The sequence below is a fragment of the Eucalyptus grandis genome, chromosome 8 (assembly GCF_016545825.1).
Source record: "Eucalyptus grandis isolate ANBG69807.140 chromosome 8, ASM1654582v1, whole genome shotgun sequence".
Taxonomy (NCBI): domain Eukaryota; kingdom Viridiplantae; phylum Streptophyta; class Magnoliopsida; order Myrtales; family Myrtaceae; genus Eucalyptus; species Eucalyptus grandis.
This window is the reverse complement of record NC_052619.1, coordinates 57589490-57612178: the sequence shown is the minus strand read 5'-3', so window position 1 is coordinate 57612178 and position 22689 is coordinate 57589490. Positions and strand designations below refer to the sequence as shown.

Genomic DNA, 22689 nt, shown 5'->3' with positions numbered 1-22689 from the left:
CTCAACAGTCTTCTTCTACCTTCAAGCAAATCTTTCTCCTCCATTTTCAGATCTTTCCTCTTAAAAACAGTCATGGGTGTCACTACCTTTACCCAAGAATTCACAGCCCCAATTGCCCCATCAAGAATGTTCAAGGCTTTGATTCTCGATTCCCACAATCTCATCCCCAAGATTGCCCCCCAAGGTATCAAGAGTATTGAGTTCATCGAAGGAGATGGAGGTGTTGGAAGCATCAAGCAGACTAACTTTGCTGAAGGTAATTATCATCTTTAGTCCATGATGTGCATACTTGAATTTGCCCTTCTTATCAATTCATACTATAGTGATTCTAAGCAAGAGTTTCAATTTATGTCAGGTGGTCACTTGAAATGTTTGAAACATAAGATTGATGCTCTTGACTTAGATAACCTCGTCTGCAAGTACACCTTGATTGAAGGTGGTGTGATATTTGATAAAATAGAATCAGTAGTATACGAGGTCAAATTTGAGGCTTCAAGCAATGGTGGATGCATTTGCAAGATGTCTAGTGAGTATCACACGAAAACTGGCGTGGAGCTCAAGGAAGAGGATATCAAACAAGGCAAAGAGAAGGCTATGGGTTTGTACAAGGTGGTTGAGGAGTACCTTTCTGCCAATCCTGATGTCTATGCTTGATGCTCCTTTTAATTAAACCATTTACTTTTGGCAAAAACTCTGAGGAGTTATCATTTGTTTTTCCTTTTTGGGCCATGCTGTATGGAATTTGGGAGATCCAAGTCTTGGGTCTTAAGTTCTTCCGGGATTTATCACTTTGGAATAAACAAATTTCTTTGGGAAGTAATAACAAAGTTTTCTGTGACTACTTTTATTTTGAATTACTTATGATCCGTCAAGTTCGGGGCCCAACTCCATATCAGAAGATGCCCAAATTGTTGATTGAGATTTACTAATCAGCAACGCGCCTTTTGCTTCTTTATAACCATATTCCAGAACAAAGGGAACTTGCAGCGAAAATGATGTGACATAAAAACAAAATTTATGGCCTTATATGTGACCTCAGAGATAGGCTCGTTATTGTTGATGAAACCATACAAGATGATGGTTATTTGATGTGGATATTACCTTATACATCATTCAATAAAATCTCTTCGAATCAATGTGAGATTTAAAGATGTCACAAACTCTTCCACTTAATAAAATGATGTACTTGTTATTGTTGGCATAGATTGCCTAGTGATACTCATATTATTTAATGTGTAATGCAATCCATTTATGTCCCTTTCATCATCCTAAAATCTGTCTGAATCCTTTCACCTTAGCGATCACTCCTTTCTCCTTTTGCTGATGGCGCATGGCACCAGAGAGACAGGCAGTTTCTAATGATCCGTTCACAAGGCTAATAAGGACGGACGTAGCGACCCATGTTGACACGCATTATAAAAGCTTTAAGGACGGGACGCAACTTGGAATTCTGTTCTCAGTTTTAATGACCCCACTTCCCATTGCAAAGGGTGTACGGATCTAGTATTTTATTTCTAAATGGGTCGAGTTATCAAGTGTCTCCAGCACTTATTACATTTGGAATAATTCAATTTTGAAAACACTAACTCTTCATGAAACACAATCAGTGCATTGAAAAGTGTTTAATTTTTTAACTGATTAGTGCTTTTGGGATACTTATTAATAAACTCTTTTTTAAAATTGTGTATCCCTCTATATGACACAGTTAGGCATCACAATGATCATTTCGAGCCTGTGCGGTATAATTGTGTTGTGTTTTACTGTAGTTGTTCTGCAAATTGTGTTTAGCAATATATGTATTAAATTTTAGCACCTCAAAACCAGGAAAAGGCAACTTTTGAAAAGTGATTGTAACTACTGAAGCGATGCTAGGGCCGAGAAAAATTGTCTGGTGACCCATAACCCAAATCAAACCAGCGGATTTTTCAGGCTCTTATAGGCCCGGGTGGGGCCACCGAGCCTGAATTTATAATTCAATTCGAGCCGCGCGCTTTTTGAGGCTTCAAGGCACATGACGGATAGCGATGGAGCTGCTATTAGGATTTCTTTTAGGGCTAGAAAGAAACATATGATAGCTTAAGCAACTGATGTATAAATATGATACACTCGTGTAGTGATGAATGATAATCACCAATGCAGATTACTTGGGCTAAATCCAAGGTAATGGATCCATTATTGAATTGCTTATTGCTCTTTCAAGATTTATTGTGATGACAATCTAGTACCTTCACCTAGGAAAATAGCCAAGATGGAGTCCAAATTCGAGTCCATCAGTTCTCACATTCACTTAAAATTTTAAGCTAATGAGTTATAGGCCAATTAAGATATATTAATTTTTTTTATATCATATAAATTTTTCAACGTAGGATTTTCTTTAACACAACTCACTCATACATGTATCCTAGCAATAACTTGTTAATTGTGACATGCCAACTTTTTCTAATTACTGACCTACTTTTAGCAGGAAAAAAAAAAAAGATCGGTAAATTGTTAATTCTGGTTTGCCAATTTTTTTCTAATAACTGACCTACTTTTATCAACTCAGTCAAATTTCAATATTAAGTATAACCTCAGCCAAATAAATAGGAGCGATTGCCAAAATATAACCCTGATACTCAATTTGCAAAGCCTTACATTCTATAGCATATACATCTTTCTGGGCTCTTAACCCGGCCTCACATTATGTTCATTGTTATATTCCTCTTCTCAACTAAAATTTAATATACCTTTCTCGGCCTTTTTGCCTAAAAAATAGAAGAATTCCTGAGAATAGTGTTGTAATTATGACCTTATAACTTGCTTTTTCAGAAAAAGAGATCCGTGTCATGTATGTTTAAGTTGTCATAGAGACAAATCAATCACAGGTCATCCATGTGGCAATTTGGTCTCGAGCGAATCAAAATATTCCCTCTAAAGTTTGTAATTATAGAACAAATATAATATTATGCCATTCATATTGGACTATAGTCTGTGAACACATACCTAAAAGTTGTCTGTAAAGGTTGTCATCTTCCCAACACGAAGTGGTTGCAATGTCTCTGTTAGACTTCCATAAACCATCACATGCCAAAGTCATGTATGCTCGACCAATTTTCTAATAAGTCCGAATTGGCAGACTATTCAACATGATCTTATGATATTTAAAGTAGCACATTTATCATGGCTGTTGTTTTTTCCCATTGATATATAGTCCGCCTCCTGACATATAATTTGGGTTTTTGTAATATTTTTCAGTGTATCAATACTCAAGCACAAATTTTTTAAAAAGCCTTAAACTGCAACACGAGATGTAGAAGTTATCATGCAGTAGGCTTTTATGTGATCTAAGAATGAAGTAAATCAAACACTCAATTGAGTGTTCAACTAAGGTCCAGGTACCATAGTGATTGTTATCTAAATCAGTTATATGTGGCAGCTAGAAGGGTAAGGAAAGAAAAAGTGCTTGATTTTTCTTACATTGACTTGGGTTCCAACTTTTTCTTAGGTTAATTAATTTCAAATGGTAAGTTAAAATTTGGATGTGTTTGTTTCGCGAAAAAATTCTTAATAGAGGAAAATGTTTTTCTTGAAAAGTATTTTTTAAGAAAATTATTAATTTTTCAGTTGTTTAGTGGTGTGTTTAAAAGTGAGACTGAAAAAGTTTATTGATGTTCAGATTTTATTATAAAAATTTATTATCTTCATTATAATTATTTTGTGATCTAATGTAAGATATTAAGATGATATGGAAATTATTATCTCAGATATTAATAATGTAGAGGATAAATTTTAATTTTTTTTATTATCAAATAAAGCAACCTTAAAAAAGGATGTAAAACAATATAAAATGCAAATATTTAGCAATGTTAAATCTCTCGGTGGTCAAAGAGCTTGACGAGAGGATAGTTTTCATTCTTTTCTTCTCTTTTTCTCCATCTTTGTGTTCCTCCTTCCTCTTTGCTCGTCCTCTTTCATGTGCTCGCTGTGATAATACCACTCTAATTGGCCATCACCGTCATTGCCCGCGCCCATCTCTCTCTCCCCCTTCCCGTGCGCCCTTGAACTCGGATCGGAAGTCGCCTAAGGCCAACAATTCATCCACCGGTACTCTATCTACAATAATCTTATAACATAAATGGAATTTCATCCAACTTTTTCCAAATTACTTCCAATTTCTTATTTCTCATTTTCCTCTTTACGTAGAGCATATTCTTATTTCGAAAATAAAATTGGTATCAACTTGCCAATTGCAATTCGGTCCAAGTCGCTGGCAAGTGGGAAGGGCTATTTTTCTCCCCTTGTGACTGTTCTAGAAAATTGCGGGCCCGTGCCAATGAAGTGAAGACTTTCAAACGATTATACTTAAACCACAAAAAAAAAAAAAGATGAGGAAAAACAAAGCCTTGGTCAGTTAGTCCACCGTGGAGTGCTCTGAGCTCTCTTGAACGTCCATGTGAAGGCCTTAAAAGCTAAGCCCCTTTCAAGAGTCTATAAATAGCTTCTCGGTCCTTCATCTTCTGCATCAAACTCAAGTTCTTCCGCTAGTAAGAAGCACTTACGCATATTCCTTCATATTCTCCACAAATTTCTGGTTCGATTCCTTTCCTCTCCCAAGACAAAAACATGGGTGTCACCACATTTACCCAAGAATTCACCACCCCCATTGCTCCATCTAGAATGTTCAAGGCTTTGATTATTGATTCTCACAACCTGATTCCCAAGATTGCCCCTCAGGGTATTAAGAACATCGAGTTCGTCGAAGGAAATGGAGGAGTTGGAAGTATCAAGGTCACCAACTTCGCCGAAGGTTAGTTTATAATGATGCTCACAGAGTCCCATTGGTTTCACAAATATATAAATGTCTATTTATTTATATACCTTCTATAGAATGTTATCTGATTTTTGTATGGTATTATAGGTGGTCACTTGAAGTTCTTGAAGCACAAAATCGATGCTCTCGACACCGAGAACTTGGTCTGCAAGTACACTTTGATTGAAGGTGACGTGATATTTGACAAGATCGAATCGATTGTCTATGAGGTTCAATTCTTGGCTTCGAGCAACGGTGGATGTGTTTGTAAGATGACTAGTGAATACCACACTAAAGGGGATGTGGAGCTTAAGGAAGATGATATCAAGCAAGGCAAAGAAAAGGCTATGGGACTCTACAAAGTTGTTGAAGAGTACCTATTGGCTAACCCCGATATTTATGTTTAAATCGCAACTTCTTGTGCCATTTCTGTCATGTGTCATTTTGATGTTATTTCCCTTATCTGTCACTATAAGGGGGTATACAAGTGTGATCTATTGTAATTTTTAGTGCGATTGAATTGTAATTCTGGGTGTTATTAATAAATTTCCATTGGAATTGTTGATGTTTTAATATCAGATTGGAGTGAAGAGTTCTCGTAATTGACTCTTCACGCTTTCATTTTCATGTTTCCTCTATTGATGTCCTGATCATTCAAATCAACAAATCATCCAGTGTTAACTCCTAAATTTCACCTACAAGTTCATCATGCATTTTTTTCTGAATGAAAATCATGCTCCGTTCGTTTCACGGAAAATATCATGTTTCCGGAAAACATTTTCCTGGAAGTCATTTTCCAGGAAAATGACTCTATTTTCCGGTGTTCGGCCAAAATCTAAAATTTGAGTGGAAAATATTTTCCCTTTGTTCGTTAGCTAAAACATTTTCTTGGAAAAAAATTATCAAAAATTGAATTCTAATATTTTTAATTGACCAAAAAATTTATTTTATTTATTTATATTTAAAAAAATTATTTTTTAATTATTTATATTTTTAAAATATAAATTTTTATTTTTCTTTTCCTTCCTCCTTCCTCCTCCTTCTTCCTCCTCCTTCCACCGCCGCCACCTACTTCCTGCATGGCCGGGCTGCCTAACGGCCGACCAAGACCCGATGGCCAAATCCGGCGAGCTCGAGGCTCGGCCGATGTCACGAGCTCGCCGGATGCGGCGACGAGCTCAAGCTCGCCCGGATCGGGAGCCCGAGCTCGCCGCTAGATCCGGCGAGCCGCGAGCTTCACCGCTAGATCCGGCGAGCTCGAGGCTCAGCCGATCTCACTCGAGCACGACGGATCTGGTGACAAATTTCAAGCTCGCTCGGATCGAGAGCCCGAGCTTTGCCGCTAGATCCGGCGAGCTGCGAGCTCCGCCGCCGGATCCGACAAGCTCACGGCTCGCCGCACGACGAGCGGCCGGGCGATGGGCTCCCTGCGAGCCTCCCGGCACCGCCGCGGTGCTCCCTCTTGAGCCAGATCCTCCCGAGCGGCTTTGAGCCGCCGGGGAAGCGGAGCGCCGCGACGGCGGCGATGCCTCGGCCGAAGCAGGCGGGCAAGAGCGGCCGGGGAGGGCGAAGGCTGATCCCTTCTCCGGACGTTGTCGAAGCCATCGCAGCAGGGAGAGTAAGAAAGAGAGAGAGAGAGAGAGAGAGAACGAGAACTAATGAAGGAAGGAGAAAGCAGCGTAAGCGCGAGCTGCGGAAAATGATTTCCTCTTTTCAAAAGAGGAAGTCATTTTCCACGATTTCAAGAGGGATTTTCCGTTGACCAGAAAATATTTTCCGTTGACCGTGCATTTTCCGCCATCCGAACACCAGAAATTTCGGAAAATATTTTCCTGAAAGTTATTTTCCGTGAAACGAACGGAGCCTCGGTTCCAAAATCAAATCTGCTGGTTACAGCGGAATTTGAACCTGGTGACGAAACGTCAGTTTGTATGTTCACGCATTCCTTGCTCCACATCGCCATCAAAAACTAGAGTTACTATGCACAAAATGAACCCTAGTCATTTTGCATCAATACAATCTTTAGGTGTTATTATGCTTCGATTAGTGTGTAATCGTGGTCTATTTGTGTTCAATCGTTCTATTTATTGTGATCTTAGTGATTAATCGGGATAAGTACACTATCAGTGCCATAAAGTTATCTACGGCGCTCACTTTCATGTCAAAAGTTCATGTTGGATCACTTAAGTGCCTAAAAATTTGAAAAACAATCATTTTAGTGCTAACACCAATTTGGTTGGCTGGAAATCTAACGTGACACTTTTTTATTAATTTTTGAAGCTGATGTGGCTCCTTTGGAAAGTACAGTTAGCATCCTAACACCAAAACGCGTTGTTTGGTGTCACCCTCAATTCAAAACCCTAAATCTCCGGCCAGTCGCTGTCCTTAACGGCCCCGCGCTCGGCCGCTGCTCGACCACCCCGACCCCAACCCCAATGATGGCCACTTGGCGGCCGCAGCTTCCAGCCCTAACCCCGACCTTGACGATGGGCACTCGACGGCCATGGCTCCGACCCCGACCCCGACCTCGACCTCGATGATGGCCACTCGACGGCCGCGGCTCCGACCTTGACCTCGACCCCAACCCCGACCCCGACGATGGCCACTCGGCAGCCGCGGCTCCAACCCCAACCCCGACCCCGACCCCAACCCCAACAACGGCCACTCGGCGGCCAAGTTGAAGGCCATGATTTGGCCTGTGCTCAAGGAGGCCGCCGATGAGTGTGCCGCCATTGATGTCTCCCTTTCCATCTTTGATCTCCCCGACAAGTGCCTAGCCTGCGTCTTCCAGTACCTAGGCTTCGACGACCGGGGCAGGTGCTCCCTTGTGTGCCGTCGAGGGCATCCGAATAGAGCCAAGCAATGGCGGCTGAGTGAGCAATGACGGCCCAGTGACGGCGGAGGCCGAGCGCGACGGCGAGCAAGCTAGGTCGGAAAAACCCTAATTTCAATCCCCAAATAATATAAAATAAAAATCTCCAAATGATTTAAACAACATCGTTTTTGTGAAGCCATCCATGTAGGATGGCAAAACTACATCATTTTCTTAAGGAGGACCGAAAACGACGTTGTTTTGAAGCAAATGGAACTTTTTAAAAATATATATATAAAAGCCACATAATTAATCCGGCCGGAATCTCTCGCTGGTGGCACCAAAGTGATTATTTTTTTTCTCCGATTTGGCACTTAAGTAATCCGACGGAAACTTTTGACACCAAAGTGAGCACCGTACACAACTTATGGCATTGATAGTATACTTCCCCCGTGATTAATCATATTGCCACTAGTGTAAGTGAAAGAGTGGCACAAAAAGCATGTAATGAAAAATTACAGAAAAATAGCATTCTCGGAGGTAGTAATTTTAAGTAATGTTTTGACTCCATGTTTAATTTCGCGTTCTCCTAATCTAATGCAAGGCGTAGCTAGCGTTTTTAGTATAATATAGACGCTAGATCATGTCATTTTGCGTAATTAAAAAGAAAAGAGTTGGCAAAGATAAAAGATAAAAAGAGTAGTGAGGCGTATAGTTTGGATTGTTGTTGCTATTACTTAGCTAGTCGGTTCGTTTTGTCTAGTTCATGATCGTTTCATGTTATCTAGTTTGAGGTACAGGCATCATTAATTTATGAAACTGGTCACGGGGATCTTGTCCCGTGATATGATAAGAAGATCATGTACTTCTTTGCTTGACACCATATTGGGTTTACTTTTCTCACACTTTACATTCCGTCTTTCACATTTACATGCTTATTTCAATTTGGCGTGTTGTTTATTCTATATGCTTGATGGATAGCCCTTTTTGCTCATTTAGTAAAATGTAGCAAGGAGCTTAAAATTTGATAGGACCACTTGAGTCACGTTATCGATTACACTGTAAGTTTAGATACTAAAAGGGCACTAGTTATGCTATGGCTCGTGAAAAGTGAAGCGACCTTCCCCCGACCAAAAAAACCGAACGACCTTCCGCGTTTCACAATCAGGTAAGTGGTGACTCCAAAAAGAAAAAACCATGTTAATCATAATGAACCGAGTCAACCAATTGCTGCATATTGGCAAAGTCTGGGAGAATTCGTGCCGACTGTTATCATAACCTTGTAAGAAGCTCTAGCTGCTCTCACTTAGCAAGCCATCGCCCCGACGGATGCCTAATCCCCATATCTTGCATCGGGAGAGTCGCAACACCCAGCTCAAGATCTATACACTCATTTAATTAGTCACAGAGCCCAGAACTAAAACGACAACAAATCGAGCACCAGCTGCTGATTACTTCAAGAATTAAAAAAATTATGTCTGTCCCAACTTCCAGCATAATTTTTGCGTGCGTACGTGTTGTGAAACTCTGGATTAGGACGGATGTGCAAAGGATTGTTAAGAATTACCGATTTCTAATGCTCGCGGTAGTAATTAATTCGGCATCGTACAGGGTATGCCTGCATCTTTCTACAAGACACGGTGTCCACGATATAAGGATACATGGGGAATTGACCCTGAACCTCCAGGATGGGGGCAGGGCCGGAGAATGGCGACGTCGAGAAACTAAAAATCAAAGCATATGAACCAGAAGTAGGACACGTAGGAAAATTAGTAGCAACGGCCACAGACAAAGGTCCAGTTTATGTGATTAATCAAATTTTGTGGACCCATCGCGGGAACCACATAATTCGACGGATGATTTCATTGGATCAACGATGCACCCGATGAGTTCTCCAGCGTGTAAAGCTATTTCCAGCTGTGGGTCGAAGGAAAGTCCGTCTATGCAAATTGGGAGTTTCAAATGATGTGCTAAATAATTTTCCGTAGTACGTAAGTCAATCTCCTATAATGTGAATATACATGTTCTTTCATCTAGAAGTGGGGCCAGTCCAAAGTGGAGTGCTACCGATAGAGATCCAACTTGAATTCTTCGTCAGCGAAAACAACTGCACCATTCCACACGCATCTCCTAGAATCTATAAATACCCATCAAGTTGTTGCTCAACATCTTCACAGCAAACTCAGCTTTCTTCTGCCTTCAATCAAATCTTTTTCACGTTGCTCCTCCATTTTCAGATCTTCACTCTTAAAATCAAATATGGCCATCACTACCTTTACCCAAGAATTCACTACCCCAATTGCCCCATCTAGAATGTTCAAGGCCTTGATTCTCGATTCCCACAATCTCATCCCCAAGATTGCCCCCCAAGGCATCAAGAGCATTGATTTCATTGAAGGAGATGGAGGAGTTGGAAGCATTAAGCAGACTAACTTTGCCGATGGTAACTGTCATCCTTAATTTGTGATGCGCATACACGTATTTGTCCTTCTTATTGGTTTCTATTGTAATAATTCTAAGCAAGACTATCAATTTATGTCAGGTGGTCACTTGAAATATTTGAAACATAAGATCGATGCTCTCGATTCTGATAACCTCGTTTGCAAGTATACCTTGATTGAAGGTGATGTGATTTTTGATAAAATTGAATCCGTTGTCTATGAGGTCAAATTTGAGGCTTCAAGTAATGGTGGATGCATATGCAAGATGTCTAGTGAGTACCACACGAAAGCTGGTGCGGAGCTTAAGCAAGAGGAGATCAAACAAGGCAAAGATAAGGCTATGGGGCTATACAAGGTTGTTGAGGAGTACCTTTCAGCCAATCCCGATGTCTATGCTTGATGCACCTTTTAAATAGACCATTTGTTTTCGGCAAAAACTCTTTGGGTTTATACATTAATGTTTTCTTTTGGGCCATGTTGTACGGAGTTTGCTTTGGGATCCAAGTCGTGGCTCCTAAGCTCTTCCGGCATTTATCAATTGGAATAAATAAGTTCCTTTGGGAAATAATAATGAAGTTTTATATGACTACAATTATTTTTTTATTCACTTATGATCCGTCAAGTTTAGGGCCGCACTCCCGACCCGCACTTATCAGAAGACGCCCAAATTGCTGAGGGAGATTAGTTAACCGTCAATGAGAGAAATTGTGCCTTTTGCTTCCAGAGGAAACGGGAACTTGCAGCGAAAACCATGTAACATAAAAATAAAAAATAAAAAAAATAATGAACTCAGGTGTGAGCTCAATGTTAGGTATGGTCCTCCTTAATTAAGATACTTTCAGCTCTAAAATTATCTCAACTCAAATCTCTAATGATCGCCAACTAGTTCATACACGTCTTTCACCTATTATCTCCTTCCGCACTTGGCAACCATAGAGATTCACAGGATTCATTATTAAGTCTAGGATTCCAATACACATCGGAGACCAACCAATCAATCATTTGTTTGGACGCACAATAGAAACCCGATACTTTCAACTAAGAGATCACCAAGTGGGAGCTCAACTATGAGTTAGTCAATATATTCAGTTCCACTCACCCTCACTCAAAAGTTGAAATCAATAAATTATGGGCCAACTAGTATATATAACTACTTCACTCCACATCAATTCTGTAATGTGATATTTTTCTAATATAATTCATATGTGTATCTCAATAAGAAGACAGCCAGTAGGGCCAAAACAAAGTGATGAGATTGTGCTAACTGGTTGAGGAATACCTTTTGGCAAATCCATATATCTATGCATTTATTGTTGTGATGTCGTGCTTCGCTTTGAGGGTTTAATTTAGAGTTCTGACTTAGAGTAATTAATGTCTTTCTTGATATTTTTTTTTAATGAAATATAGTTATGATTTGTGTGCAAGTCAATGATTCATATAAATAAAGTTGACGGGTTTTCTACGATGGTCTCTATAACATCGTGGGCCAATGCCATGAGTTGATCCAAGAAAAGAGAAGAAAAAGAAACAAAAAAACAAGCGAAGCTAGAATTTTCAAGAGATTTACAGATTATTTGGTACAGATTCTCGCCATCAGCTTTCGCTGTGAAAGGGGTGATGCAACTTTGAAGCGTTCGGAAAACATCTCACAGCTGCAGTTCCTCCAAAATTGCAACACTTTAAGGAATTTTTTTACTCAATTTTTGAGGGGTTGCAGTTTTAAAACCTGTATTACCAAACGTAAAGTTACGACCCTTCATGACACAACGGCTACAATTCAGGTATAGCTATATACAAGCAGGCTCTTATTATAGTCCGGAGGAATCAAACCAAAGAACCGACCCCATTCAACAAGCATTCGAGTTAGACTTGTAGTTATTTTAGAGGAGTTTTGTTGCTATTTATAGCGGAACTCCTGGCTTCCATACACCAAAAAACTTTTAAAACTGTTCGATGATGGTAATTTTACGCAAAACCTTGATTAATTACTATATTGTTGGTAGCAAAAATTGACTGGTAAATTACTTGTCCGATAACTTGTTAATTCCGACTTGCCATCTTTTTCTAATTACTAACCTGATTTTAGCAGATCGACCAAAAAACTGCTTTTAGCGGATTAAAAAAGGACTGGTAAATTGTTAATAACTAACTACTTTTATCTACTAGGTCAAATCTCAATATTAGGTATAGCATCAACCGAATGAATCGGAGTGATTGCCAAATTATAACCCTGATCTTCAATTTGTAAAGGCTTAAATTCTACGGCATATTTATCTTTTTGGGCTCTTAACCTGGCCCAACATTTGTGTTCTTTTTTTTTTCTTTCTTTTTTTTTTTGAGCAAGGGCCCAACATTTGTGTTCATTGTTATATTCCTATTCTCAACTAAGTTTTAATATACCTTTCTTGGCCTTTTTGGCTAAAAAATAAATAAAAGAATTCCTGAGAATAGTTTTGTAATAATGATTCCATAACTTGCTTTTTCAGACAGATATATCTGTATCATATATGTTTAAGTTGTCATAGACAGCTCAAACTCTCGCTCAACATGCGAGTTTTCTCTCGCTCAACATGCGAGTTTCCTCAAACTTTTCTCTCGCCTATGTTAGAGTTTCCTCTCGCGATATGCTCGAGCTCTTCCTCCTCTGTAATTTCTTCTCTCCTCGAGTGCTCAATCTGCACTCCCCTTTCAGCTTCATTCCTTCCTTCTAATCTCCCTCAATCTCCCGCCGATACCTCCTTTTCCTTTAAGTAATCCTCCCTACTCCTCGGAGTGGCTTGCATGTGAAGTTTTTTGAGTCCACTGTATCATCGAGGCCTTCTTTCTCCCTGTCCCGAGTTTTCCCATCTCCTTATGGTGATGTCCACTGAATCATCGCTGTCCCCTCAATCATCTTTTTTAGGTTGAATTTGCATGTATAGCGCTGTCGATCTTCAATTCTGGACATGCAACACCTGGGTCTTAATTCTGCACAGGGTTCTTCTAAGTTGACTTTGCACGTATAGCGCTGTCGGTCTTCAATTCTGGACATGCAACAACTGGGTCTTAAGTCTGCACAGGGTTTTAAGTACTTGTAAGCTTTATGGCAACGGAAGAGCAAGACAGCTCCTCGCGCATTGCGGCGCTGTGTCAAAGATTGGGACGACTATGCTCAGAACAAGAATTGGAAGTTTGGGATGATTTACCTTCCTCAGACAAGCTGAAAGAGTGTCGCCTTATCCTGGTGGGTAATATATTTACCAATCCTGCTGTTAATCTTCCTGCTTTACAAATTGCAATGAAGAAAGCATGGCGTTTAGACCAGGTTGATATCTCCCTTTGTGATGGTGGCCTGTATATAGTCAAATTTCGGTTAGAAATCGAAAAACAGAGAGTACTTGCAGGGAGTCCGTGGTTGTTCTCAGGACATTTGTTTCATTTCCAACCATGGCGACCAAATACGCCATTACACTGCTATGAGTTCTCTCACTGTGCCTTACGGATGCATGTAATAGGATTACCTTTGGAGTGGAACCAGAACACATTCCCACGTAAGGCGAGTTAAGCGGGTAGGTCGTGTAATCGAAGTTAAACCAGATACTTACGGAAGGGTCCGCATACAACTTGATTTGAAAGAACCTTTAAGGACGGGGAAGCTAATTCGTATCGAAGGAAAGACATTATGGTTAGATTTTCGCTATGAGCGACTCTCACATTTCTGCTATTCGTGCGGGAAGCTAGGACACTATGCGACAGCTTGTAAAGAATATCCTTATGAGGAAGACAAACACGATGCTTTATCGAAACTCGCCTATGGCCACTGGTTACGTGCGGAGGTTCGCCAACATAACCCGTATTGGGACACGTTCTATAATCCTCAGGAATATATGAAGCAGATGGATGAAGCTGTACCTGAAACTCCCCCTGCCATGCAAATGCCAATCCTAGCTCTGCCTCCAATTGTGCCAGATTCAGAAGCTCAAGCAACGACCCCCATCATCCCCTCAAGACCCTCTTCTATGATGGAAATAGTCAATCTCGCTCCAAGGACTACTGACTTGGTACCTGCAATGGCAAAATTGAAGAGTGTTCAGACTCCTTCCCTGGAGATTCCCAAGAAAAAAAAAGCCAAAAATTCTGAAAACGAATAATGCTACGGGATCAGGCAAGAAACAAAAGAGATACTCTCCGTATGATACTAGAGTTGGCTACTCATCAGATCTGGATGAGACTCAACTTATGGACACCCCTGTTTATGCTGTAAATGAGACAACACAGTGGGCATTGGCGGCTGGCCCCAAACAGCCACCGCATCTCAAATGAAGCTCCTATGTTGGGCTGTCGGGGTTGGGCAACCCACGACAGTTCAAGCCTAAAGGCCGTTTTGGCCAAAGAAAAGCCCGATCTAGTTTTCTTAATGGAAACTAAGAATGTAGCTTCAGTTTTAAGTAGATTACGGCGTCGGTTTCATTTTCCACACTCCTTGATAAGGGATCCAGTGGGCCTGGCTGGTGGTCTAGCTATTTTTTGGACTGAGCTTTATGCTTTAACTATTTTGAAGTCAGCGGAGAATTATTTTGATCTGCTTTGTTATGATATTTCTGCAGCTACGTCTATGCATATCACATGTTTGCATGCTCCTTCTACTTATAGGGCTAGACAAGAGCTTTGGGATAGACTCAGGGAGATCAGTGCTGTACATACCTTTCCTTGGGTGTGCGTGGGGGACTTTAATGAAATTCTCTACCCCTGGGAAAAAGTGGGTAAGAGACCAGCTATATACTCTCGCCTATCATCCTTTAGAGCAGTGATTAGTGCTTGCTCTTTACTAGAGTTGGAAAGCAAAGGGTGTGAATTTACCTGGTCTAATAACGAACGAGGGGGCGACAGTAAAGGAGAGATTGGATCGAGTCTTTTGCTCTTTGGAATGGCGATTGTTGTATCCTACTGCAGAAGTGTTAGCCCTTCCTGCTTTAGGTTCGGATCACTGCCCTCTCTTGATTACCACATCTACTAGTCCTGTCAAGCGAAAGAAGACTTTTACTTATGAAGCTTTTACGGAACCAAGATCAACAGTGCAAAGAAATAATTCAACATTCGTGGAATATATCCAGAGCAGACAAAACCTCTCTGGCGGCAAAATTGCAAACAGTTTCTCATGAATTAGCAAGGTGGAGTAAATCAAAGTTCAATAACGGTCATCTTCGTATAGCTCATTTACAACATCAGCTACAGACTATCATGAACAGAAAATATTATCAGAGTGATGATAAAGAGCTGGCCCTTTCAATTCGAGACGAAATTCAACAAATATGGCAGCAAGAGGAGCAGTTCTGGGCTATGCGATCTCGCATCAATTGGCTGAGGTGGGGGGATAAAAATTCCAAATTTTTCCACGCCGATCTTGTACAACGAAGACAAAGAAACAGAATCTGTCTGTTAAAAGATGATCTCCAGCACTGGATAAGAGAACCAGCACAATTAAAGGAGCTAACGTTGGGTTTCTTTTCTAATTTATATAAGTCAGTCGGCTATCGCGACTTTGGCCCCTTTTTAAATCAATACCCTGCAGTGGTAACTAAAGACATAAATGATCATTTACTGAGAACAGTAACGGAAGATGAGGTGTACCAGGCAACTTTTCAGCTGGGTGCTTCAAAGGCTCCAGGGCCCGATGGTCTTAATGGCCTCTTCTTTCAGCAGCACTGGGAAATTATCAAAACAGATGTCATTAAAACAGTTCGAGAGTTCTTCACTTCAGGTATCATGCCTCGCTCTCTAAACAGAACGATACTTGTGTTGGTTCCTAAGGTTCATCATCCAGAAAGCATTGATCAGTACAGACCAATAAGTCTTTGTAATTTCGCTTACAAAATCATTTCCAAAGTTATGGCCAATAGACTTAAACCTTGGCTTCCTAATTTGATATCCAAAGAACAGGCAGCATTTGTTAAGGACAGGCAGATACAGGATAACATAATGGTGGTTCAAGAAGTGCTTCATCAGTTTAAAGTGCGCAAGAGCAAGAAAAAGTTCAACCTTCTTTTAAAAACAGATATGCAAAAAGCGTATGATAGGGTGGAATGGGATTTTCTCCAAGCCTACATGCTGCAGTTGGGTTTCAATGACAGATGGGTTCGGTTGGTAATGGCTTGCATCACAACGACTTCCCTAAGTGTTCGTTTCAATGGGGAACAGCTTGCTTCTTTCCAACCATCTCGAGGACTTAGACAAGGTGACCCCCTATCCCCATATATTTTTATTTTACTCGCAAATGCGCTATCAACTCTTATTACTCAAGCTGTGGAAATGGGTCATTTACAAGGAATTAAGTTCAATAGAGCATGCCCCACTTTATCCCATCTATTCTTCGCTGATGACTCTGTTTTCTTCCTAAAAGCAACAATCTCTGAAGCCCAAAACCTTGCCAATATTCTAAACCAATATTGTCTAGCTACGGGCCAAATTATAAATAGGAATAAGTCTGGTTTGTATTTCAGCAAAAACTGCCCGTTATCTCTACAACAAAATATAGCAAGTGAATTCAGAATGCCTGTGATGAATCGTTATGGGAAGTACCTGGGTATCCCTTCAGATTGGGGGCGATCGAAACGGGAGATGTTTTCCTGGATTTTGGCCAAAGTAAACGCCAAATTAGATGGCTGGAAGGAACATCGTTATCGAAGAGTGGAAAGGAAATACTTTTGAAATCTGTTATACGAGGCATTACCTCGGTATGCCATGTCGATCTTCAAGCTCCCCTGTCTTTATGCAGATTAATAGAAAAAAAAAAAGATATCGAGTTTTGGTGGAGCAATAATAATGGCAAAACAGGAATTCATTGGCAAAATTGGACTTCTTTAAAACTCTCCAAAGACTCGGAGGAATGGGATTTAGAGACCTTGTCGGTTTCAACAAAGCAATGCTTGGTAAGCAAGCTTGGCGTATGTATCAACAACCAAACGCTCTATGGAGTCAGCTTTTCAAGGGATTATATTTCAGGAATTCATCATTTCAGTGTGCACAAGCGGGAAATCGTACTTCATGGGGTTGGCAGAGTATTTTAAAAGGAAGAGAAGCCATTCTTCCTAGACTTCGATGGTTAGTTGGGGATGGCTCCAAAATTAAAATAAGAGAAGACAATTGGCTACCTACGGGTACATTGGGAGGTACAGTTGCTCAAGGCGAACCGGTTTTAGTGGCTGATCTCATTGATAACTCACAGTACACGTGGAATTCAACTCTTATATCCAATCTATTTGACTCTCAGGTCAGTGAAGAGATTTTAAAAATTCCTATTAATCCTTTACTTCTTCGACCAACTGATATGGACTGCTACCTCCTCTCGGTGTTTATTCAAAAAGCGATTTACCACCTTTTGTCTTCACACCTAAATACCCAACTCAAAGTGCCTTCAACTTCTTATCGAACCCCATTAAGTTATGGCGAACAATATGGCATATGAAACCACTCCTAAAATTCGAGTGTTTATGTGGTTGCTTTGTCGAATGCCCTTGCTACTAAAGCAAACCTTTTTCACAGACACATCTCACCCATTCCTGTCTGCAACCTATGCTCTCAAAATATGCCAGAGACTGTAGAACATCTATTCTTCTTTTGCACGTGGACAAGCAAGATATGGACTCATCCTCATATCAGGGTTCAGATCTTACCTACTTCAGTGCAACGTTTTGATGCTTGGGTCGCAGCCAGAGCCACTGATTCGAAGGAGTCCCATGAATTTGAGGTGATCGCAAATTTGTTGTGGCAGATCTGGCGTCAGCGCAACAATTTCATCTTCAGAAACCATAGTCCAGACCCCATCCAAGCAGTGGAGGATGCCCTTGCACAGAGCAGGATAGATAAGGTTGTCGACCCAACTCCTCACAGCTTTCCAATCTCGTCCCTCAGCCCCGATCAGCGATGGAAACCTCCTGACAAAGGCAGTTTAAAATGCAATATTGATGGTGCTTTTCAATCAGAGGGTTTGCAAGGCTCAATGGCTTGTATCTGCAGAAATTACAAAGGAATTCTCACTGATGTTTTTACCCAAAGCTTCTCAGCTCAATCGGCTTTCCAGGCGGAGCTTTATGCTCGAAATTCTCGATTCAACATCGATCCAGCATGAGCGTCACGGGATCGACTAATAGTGGAATCGGACTGCCTACGTTGGTGGAGATGGTAGCGGAGAAGAAGAAACCACCATGGATGGAACGCCTCCTCTACGCTGAAGTCGAAGATCTGCTATCCCGGTGCCTAATCTCTCTCTCAAGCACGCCGTAGACGGGCGAATGCAGCCGCAGATTGGGCCGCAAAGCCCACAGGGAACCACGGCCCGGTCCGCAATTGGATCCTTTACCCTCCTTTTATGTTGCAAGATATAGTGTATGCTGATGCTTTAGCATCTCGGATGTCTATCTTCTCTAATATAATATTTCAGTAGTTTCGACCAAAAAAAAAAAAGTTGTCATAGACACAATTCCATTATAGGTCATACATGTGGCAATTTGGTCTCGATCGAATCACAATATTCCCTCAAAAGTTTGCAGTTATAGAACAAATATAATATCATGCCATTCATATTGGACCTTATTCTATGAATCCATACCTAAAAGCTGTCTGATAAAGTTTGTCATCTTCCCAACATGAAGTGGTCACAATGTCTGAATGAGACTTCCATAAATCATCACATGCCAAAATTATGTATGCTCAACCCATTTTCTATTAGGTTCGAAATGGCAGGCTAATCAACTTGATCTTATGTTATTTAAAGTAACACATCTATCATCTATGTTGTTTTTTTCCCATTGAAATATAGTCGCCCTCTCAACATATAATTTGGGTTTTTGTAATATTTTTCAGTGTATCAATACTCGTACACAAATTGTTTTTAAAACCTAAACTGCTACACCATGTAGAAGTTATCATGCAGTTTGTTGGTAGGCTTTTAAATGATCTAAGATTGAAGTAAATCAAACCACTTAATATAGTTTTCAACCGAGGTCCAGGTTCTATGATGATTGTTATCTAAATAATTTACATGCGGTAGCAAGAAGGGCAAGGAAAGAAAAAGTGCATGATTTTTCTTACAGACTTGGGGTCCAACTTTTCCTTAGCTTAATTAATTTCAAATAGTAAGTTAAACTTTGGACGCACTTGTTCTGTGAAAAAATACTTAATAGAGGAAAATGTTTTTCTTGAAAATCACTTTTAAGGAAAATTGCTAGTTTTTCAGTTGCTTAGTGGTGTATTTGAAAGTGACACTGAAAAACTTTACTGATATTCATTACAATTACTTTCTGATCCTAATGTAAGATATTAAGATGATATGGAAATTCTTATCTAAGATATTAATAATGAATAGGATAAATTTAAAATTTTATTATTATCAAAATAAAGCAACCTTAAAAAAGTATGTAAAAAAGAAATAAAATGCAAATAATGAACAGAATATTGAATCTCTCGGTGATCAAAAAGCTTGACGAGAGAATGGTTTTTCATTCTTTTCTTCTCTTTTTCTCCATCTTTGTGCTTCTCCTTCCTCTTTGACCATCACGCCCATTGCCCACGCCCATCTCTCTCTCCCCCTCTCCCCGCGCCCTCAAACTCGGATCGGAAGTCGCCTAAGGCCGACTATTCATCCACCGGTACTCTATCCACACTAATCTTATAACACACATGGAATTTCATCCAACTTCCTACGAATTACTTTCAAATTCTTATTTCTCCCGTTCCTCTTTTACGTGGAGCAGCTTCTTAATCCAAAAATAAAATCGGTACCATCTTGCCAATTGCAGTTTAATAATTTTGCATCATTGACGTATGTGTTAAGTCAGATACTTCCGTCCAAGTCGCTGGCAAGGGAAGGGCTATTTTTCTCCTTGTGACTGTTCTAGAAAATGGCGGGTCCTTGCCAATGAAGTTAAGACTTTCAATAAATTGAAAAGAAAAAAAAAAATGAAAAGAAGAAGAAGAAGAAAATCAATGTTTTGGTCGGTCAGTCCACCGTGGAGTGCTCTGAGCTGTCTTAACATCCATGTGATGGCCTTAAAAGCTAGGCCCCTTTGAAGAGTCTATAAATAGCACACTGGTTTTTCATCTTTTGCATCAAACTCAAGGTTTTGCACTAGTAAGCACTCACACATACTCCATATTCTCCCCAAATTTCTGGTTCAATTGTCTTTCCTCTTCCAAGACAAAAACATGGGTGTCACCACATTTACCCAAGAGTTCCCCACCCTCATCGCTCCATCTAGAATGTTCAAGGCTTTGATTGTTGATTCCCACAACCTCATTCCCAAGATTGCCCCTTAGGGTATCAAGAGCATCAAGTTTGTTGAAGGAGATGGAGGAGCTGGAAGCATCAAGGTTACCAACTTTGCTGAAGGTTAGTATATATATCAGATGATGCTCGAAGAGTCCTATTTGTTACACCACCATATGAATGTCTCTTTATTTGTGCACCTCTCTATATAATGTTATTTGATTTTTACATGGTATATTTTTACATGGTATTATAGGTGGTCACTTGAAGTTTCTAAAGCACAAAATTGACTTCCTCGACACGGAGAACTTGGTCTGCAAGTACACTCTAGTTGAAGGCGATGTGATCTTCGACAAGATCGAAAAGGTCATCTATGAGGTTCAATTCTTGGCTTCAAGCAATGGTGGATGCATATGTAAGATGATTAGTGAATATCACGCTAAGGGGGATGTAGAGGGGGCAAAGAAAAGGCTATGGGACTCTACAAAGTTGTTGAAGAGTTCCTATTGGCAAACCCTGATGCCTATGCATAAATTGCGTCTTCTTTTGCCAGCTCCATGATGCGTCATTTTGCCCTAATTTGCCCTATTTGTCGCTACAAGGGATATGTGAGTGTGATCTATTATAGTTCGAAGTGCGATTGAATTGTAATTCTTGGTGTAATTGAATAAATTTGCATTTGAATGGTTGATGTTCTACAAGTAAATTGATCTAATATCACATCAGAGTGTAGAGTACTCAATAATTGACTCTTTAGGTTTTCATTTTCGTGTTTCCTTGAATGATGTCCCCATCATTCAAATCGAGAAATCATCCAACGTTGACACTTGAATTTCGCTAGCGAGTTCATCATGCACTTTTTTGAATGAAAATTAATTCTGAAATCAAATCAACTGGTTACGATGAAATTTGACTCTTGTTAAAATAAAATAAAAAAAGTTAGTTCATATGACCACGCATTCCCTGCTCCACATCACCCTTAATAACTAGGGTCATTATGCACAAAATGAACCCTAGTCATTTTGCATCAATATACTAATCTCTAGGTGTTATTATGTTTTAATAAGTGTAATTGTGGTCTATTTGGGGTCAATCGTTCTATCTATTGTGATCTTATGATTAATCGTCTTGCCGTTAGTGTATGTGAAAGACCGGCACAAAAAGCATGTAATGAAAAATTACAGAAAAATAGCATTCTAGGAGATATCGTGGTAGCTCAGTGTTAAGTTATAATTCCAAAGTAATGCTTTCAGTCTAAAACATTGTTCTAACCTAATGCCTGGTGTAGCTAGCGTTTTTAGTATAACATAGACATTAGATCATGTCATTTTGCGTAATTAAAAAGAAAAGAGTCGGTAAAGAGAAAAGATTAAAAAGAAGAAGAAGAAGTTAGTGTGGCATTTAGTTTGGAATTGCATCTAGGGATAGGATTGATTCGTTTATTGCATTTTCATTGCTATTACTTAGCCAGTTGGACCGTTTTGTCTTGTTCATGGTCATTTCATGTTATCTAGTTTGAGGAATTGACGTGATTAATTTGTGGTATTGATCACGGGAGTCTTGTTGCAAGGCTTGATGATAAGGTTATGTATATTTTTGCCTGATACTATATCTAGTTTTACTTTTCGCATACTTTACATTCCATATTCCTTATTTACATGCTTATTTCGATTTAGCATGTTTTTTTATTCTATATTCGTGATGGATACCCATTTTTGCAAGCAACCATGCATGATCCCCAAGTGAAATGTACCTAGGAGCTTAAAATTTGATAAGATCACTTGAATCACATTTCCGGTTACATTATAAGTTCAGGTATTGAAGGAGCACTAATTAGACGATTAACATAATCAATCCTATTCTTAGGGTCTCTGGCTCATGGAAATTGAAACAGTCTTCCCCCGACCTAAAAACAAACAAATTTTCACATTTCACGTGATCCCTAATTGGCTTAAAATATGTTAGCGGTGACTCCAAATGGAATAACATATTGGTCATAATGAAATGAGTCAACGACCTACCGCAAATTGACAGGGTCTTGGGAGAACCCACACCGAGTATTGCCATAAGCTTGTGAGAGTCTCTCGCCGCTCTCACTGGGCAATTCGTTGCCCTGACAGAATCCTGATTCCTCGTACCTTCACGTCAGGAGGGTTGCGACACCTAGCTCAAGATGTATAAATTGATTTAGTTAGTCATGGGACCCAGAATAAAACGACAACAAATCAAGCACCGGTTTATGACACTCTGGATTAGGATGGATGTGCAAAGGATTGTTAAGAACTACCAATTTCTAATGCATATGGGGTGTAATTACTCGAGTATCGTACAATTTACACCCTTTATTTTTCTACAGGACACCCTACAAGGTGTGCATTGTTGGATGCAAATAGCGCAACCTTAA

The 22689-nt window shown here is 40.0% G+C and overlaps 4 protein-coding genes and 1 pseudogene across 4 annotated transcripts; all 5 read left to right on the top strand.

Annotated features, from left to right (window-relative positions):
• LOC120287815 (major allergen Pru ar 1-like) lies at nt 1-827 on the top strand. Its single transcript, XM_039301227.1, has 2 exons — nt 1-256; nt 356-827. Exons 1-2 carry the CDS (start codon nt 73-75, stop codon nt 652-654), a joined length of 483 nt encoding a protein of 160 aa, XP_039157161.1. The 5' UTR covers nt 1-72; the 3' UTR covers nt 655-827.
• A 3688-nt stretch (nt 828-4515) lies between these two features.
• On the top strand, nt 4516-5218 carry LOC120286621 (pathogenesis-related protein STH-21-like). Its single transcript, XM_039298945.1, has 2 exons — nt 4516-4786; nt 4898-5218. Exons 1-2 carry the CDS (start codon nt 4603-4605, stop codon nt 5194-5196), a joined length of 483 nt encoding a protein of 160 aa, XP_039154879.1. The 5' UTR covers nt 4516-4602; the 3' UTR covers nt 5197-5218.
• Nucleotides 5219-9839: 4621 nt separating this feature from the next.
• LOC120286612 (pathogenesis-related protein STH-2-like) lies at nt 9840-10518 on the top strand. The gene is made up of 2 exons (XM_039298932.1): nt 9840-10044; nt 10144-10518. Exons 1-2 carry the CDS (start codon nt 9861-9863, stop codon nt 10440-10442), a joined length of 483 nt encoding a protein of 160 aa, XP_039154866.1. The 5' UTR covers nt 9840-9860; the 3' UTR covers nt 10443-10518.
• Nucleotides 10519-17606: 7088 nt separating this feature from the next.
• Nucleotides 17607-18149, top strand: LOC108958233. Its single transcript, XM_018870312.2, has one exon. The coding sequence runs from the start codon at nt 17607-17609 to the stop codon at nt 18147-18149; it is 543 nt and encodes a 180-aa protein (XP_018725857.2).
• A 1996-nt stretch (nt 18150-20145) lies between these two features.
• Nucleotides 20146-20884, top strand: LOC120286659 (annotated as a pseudogene).
• Nucleotides 20885-22689: the final 1805 nt, after the last annotated feature.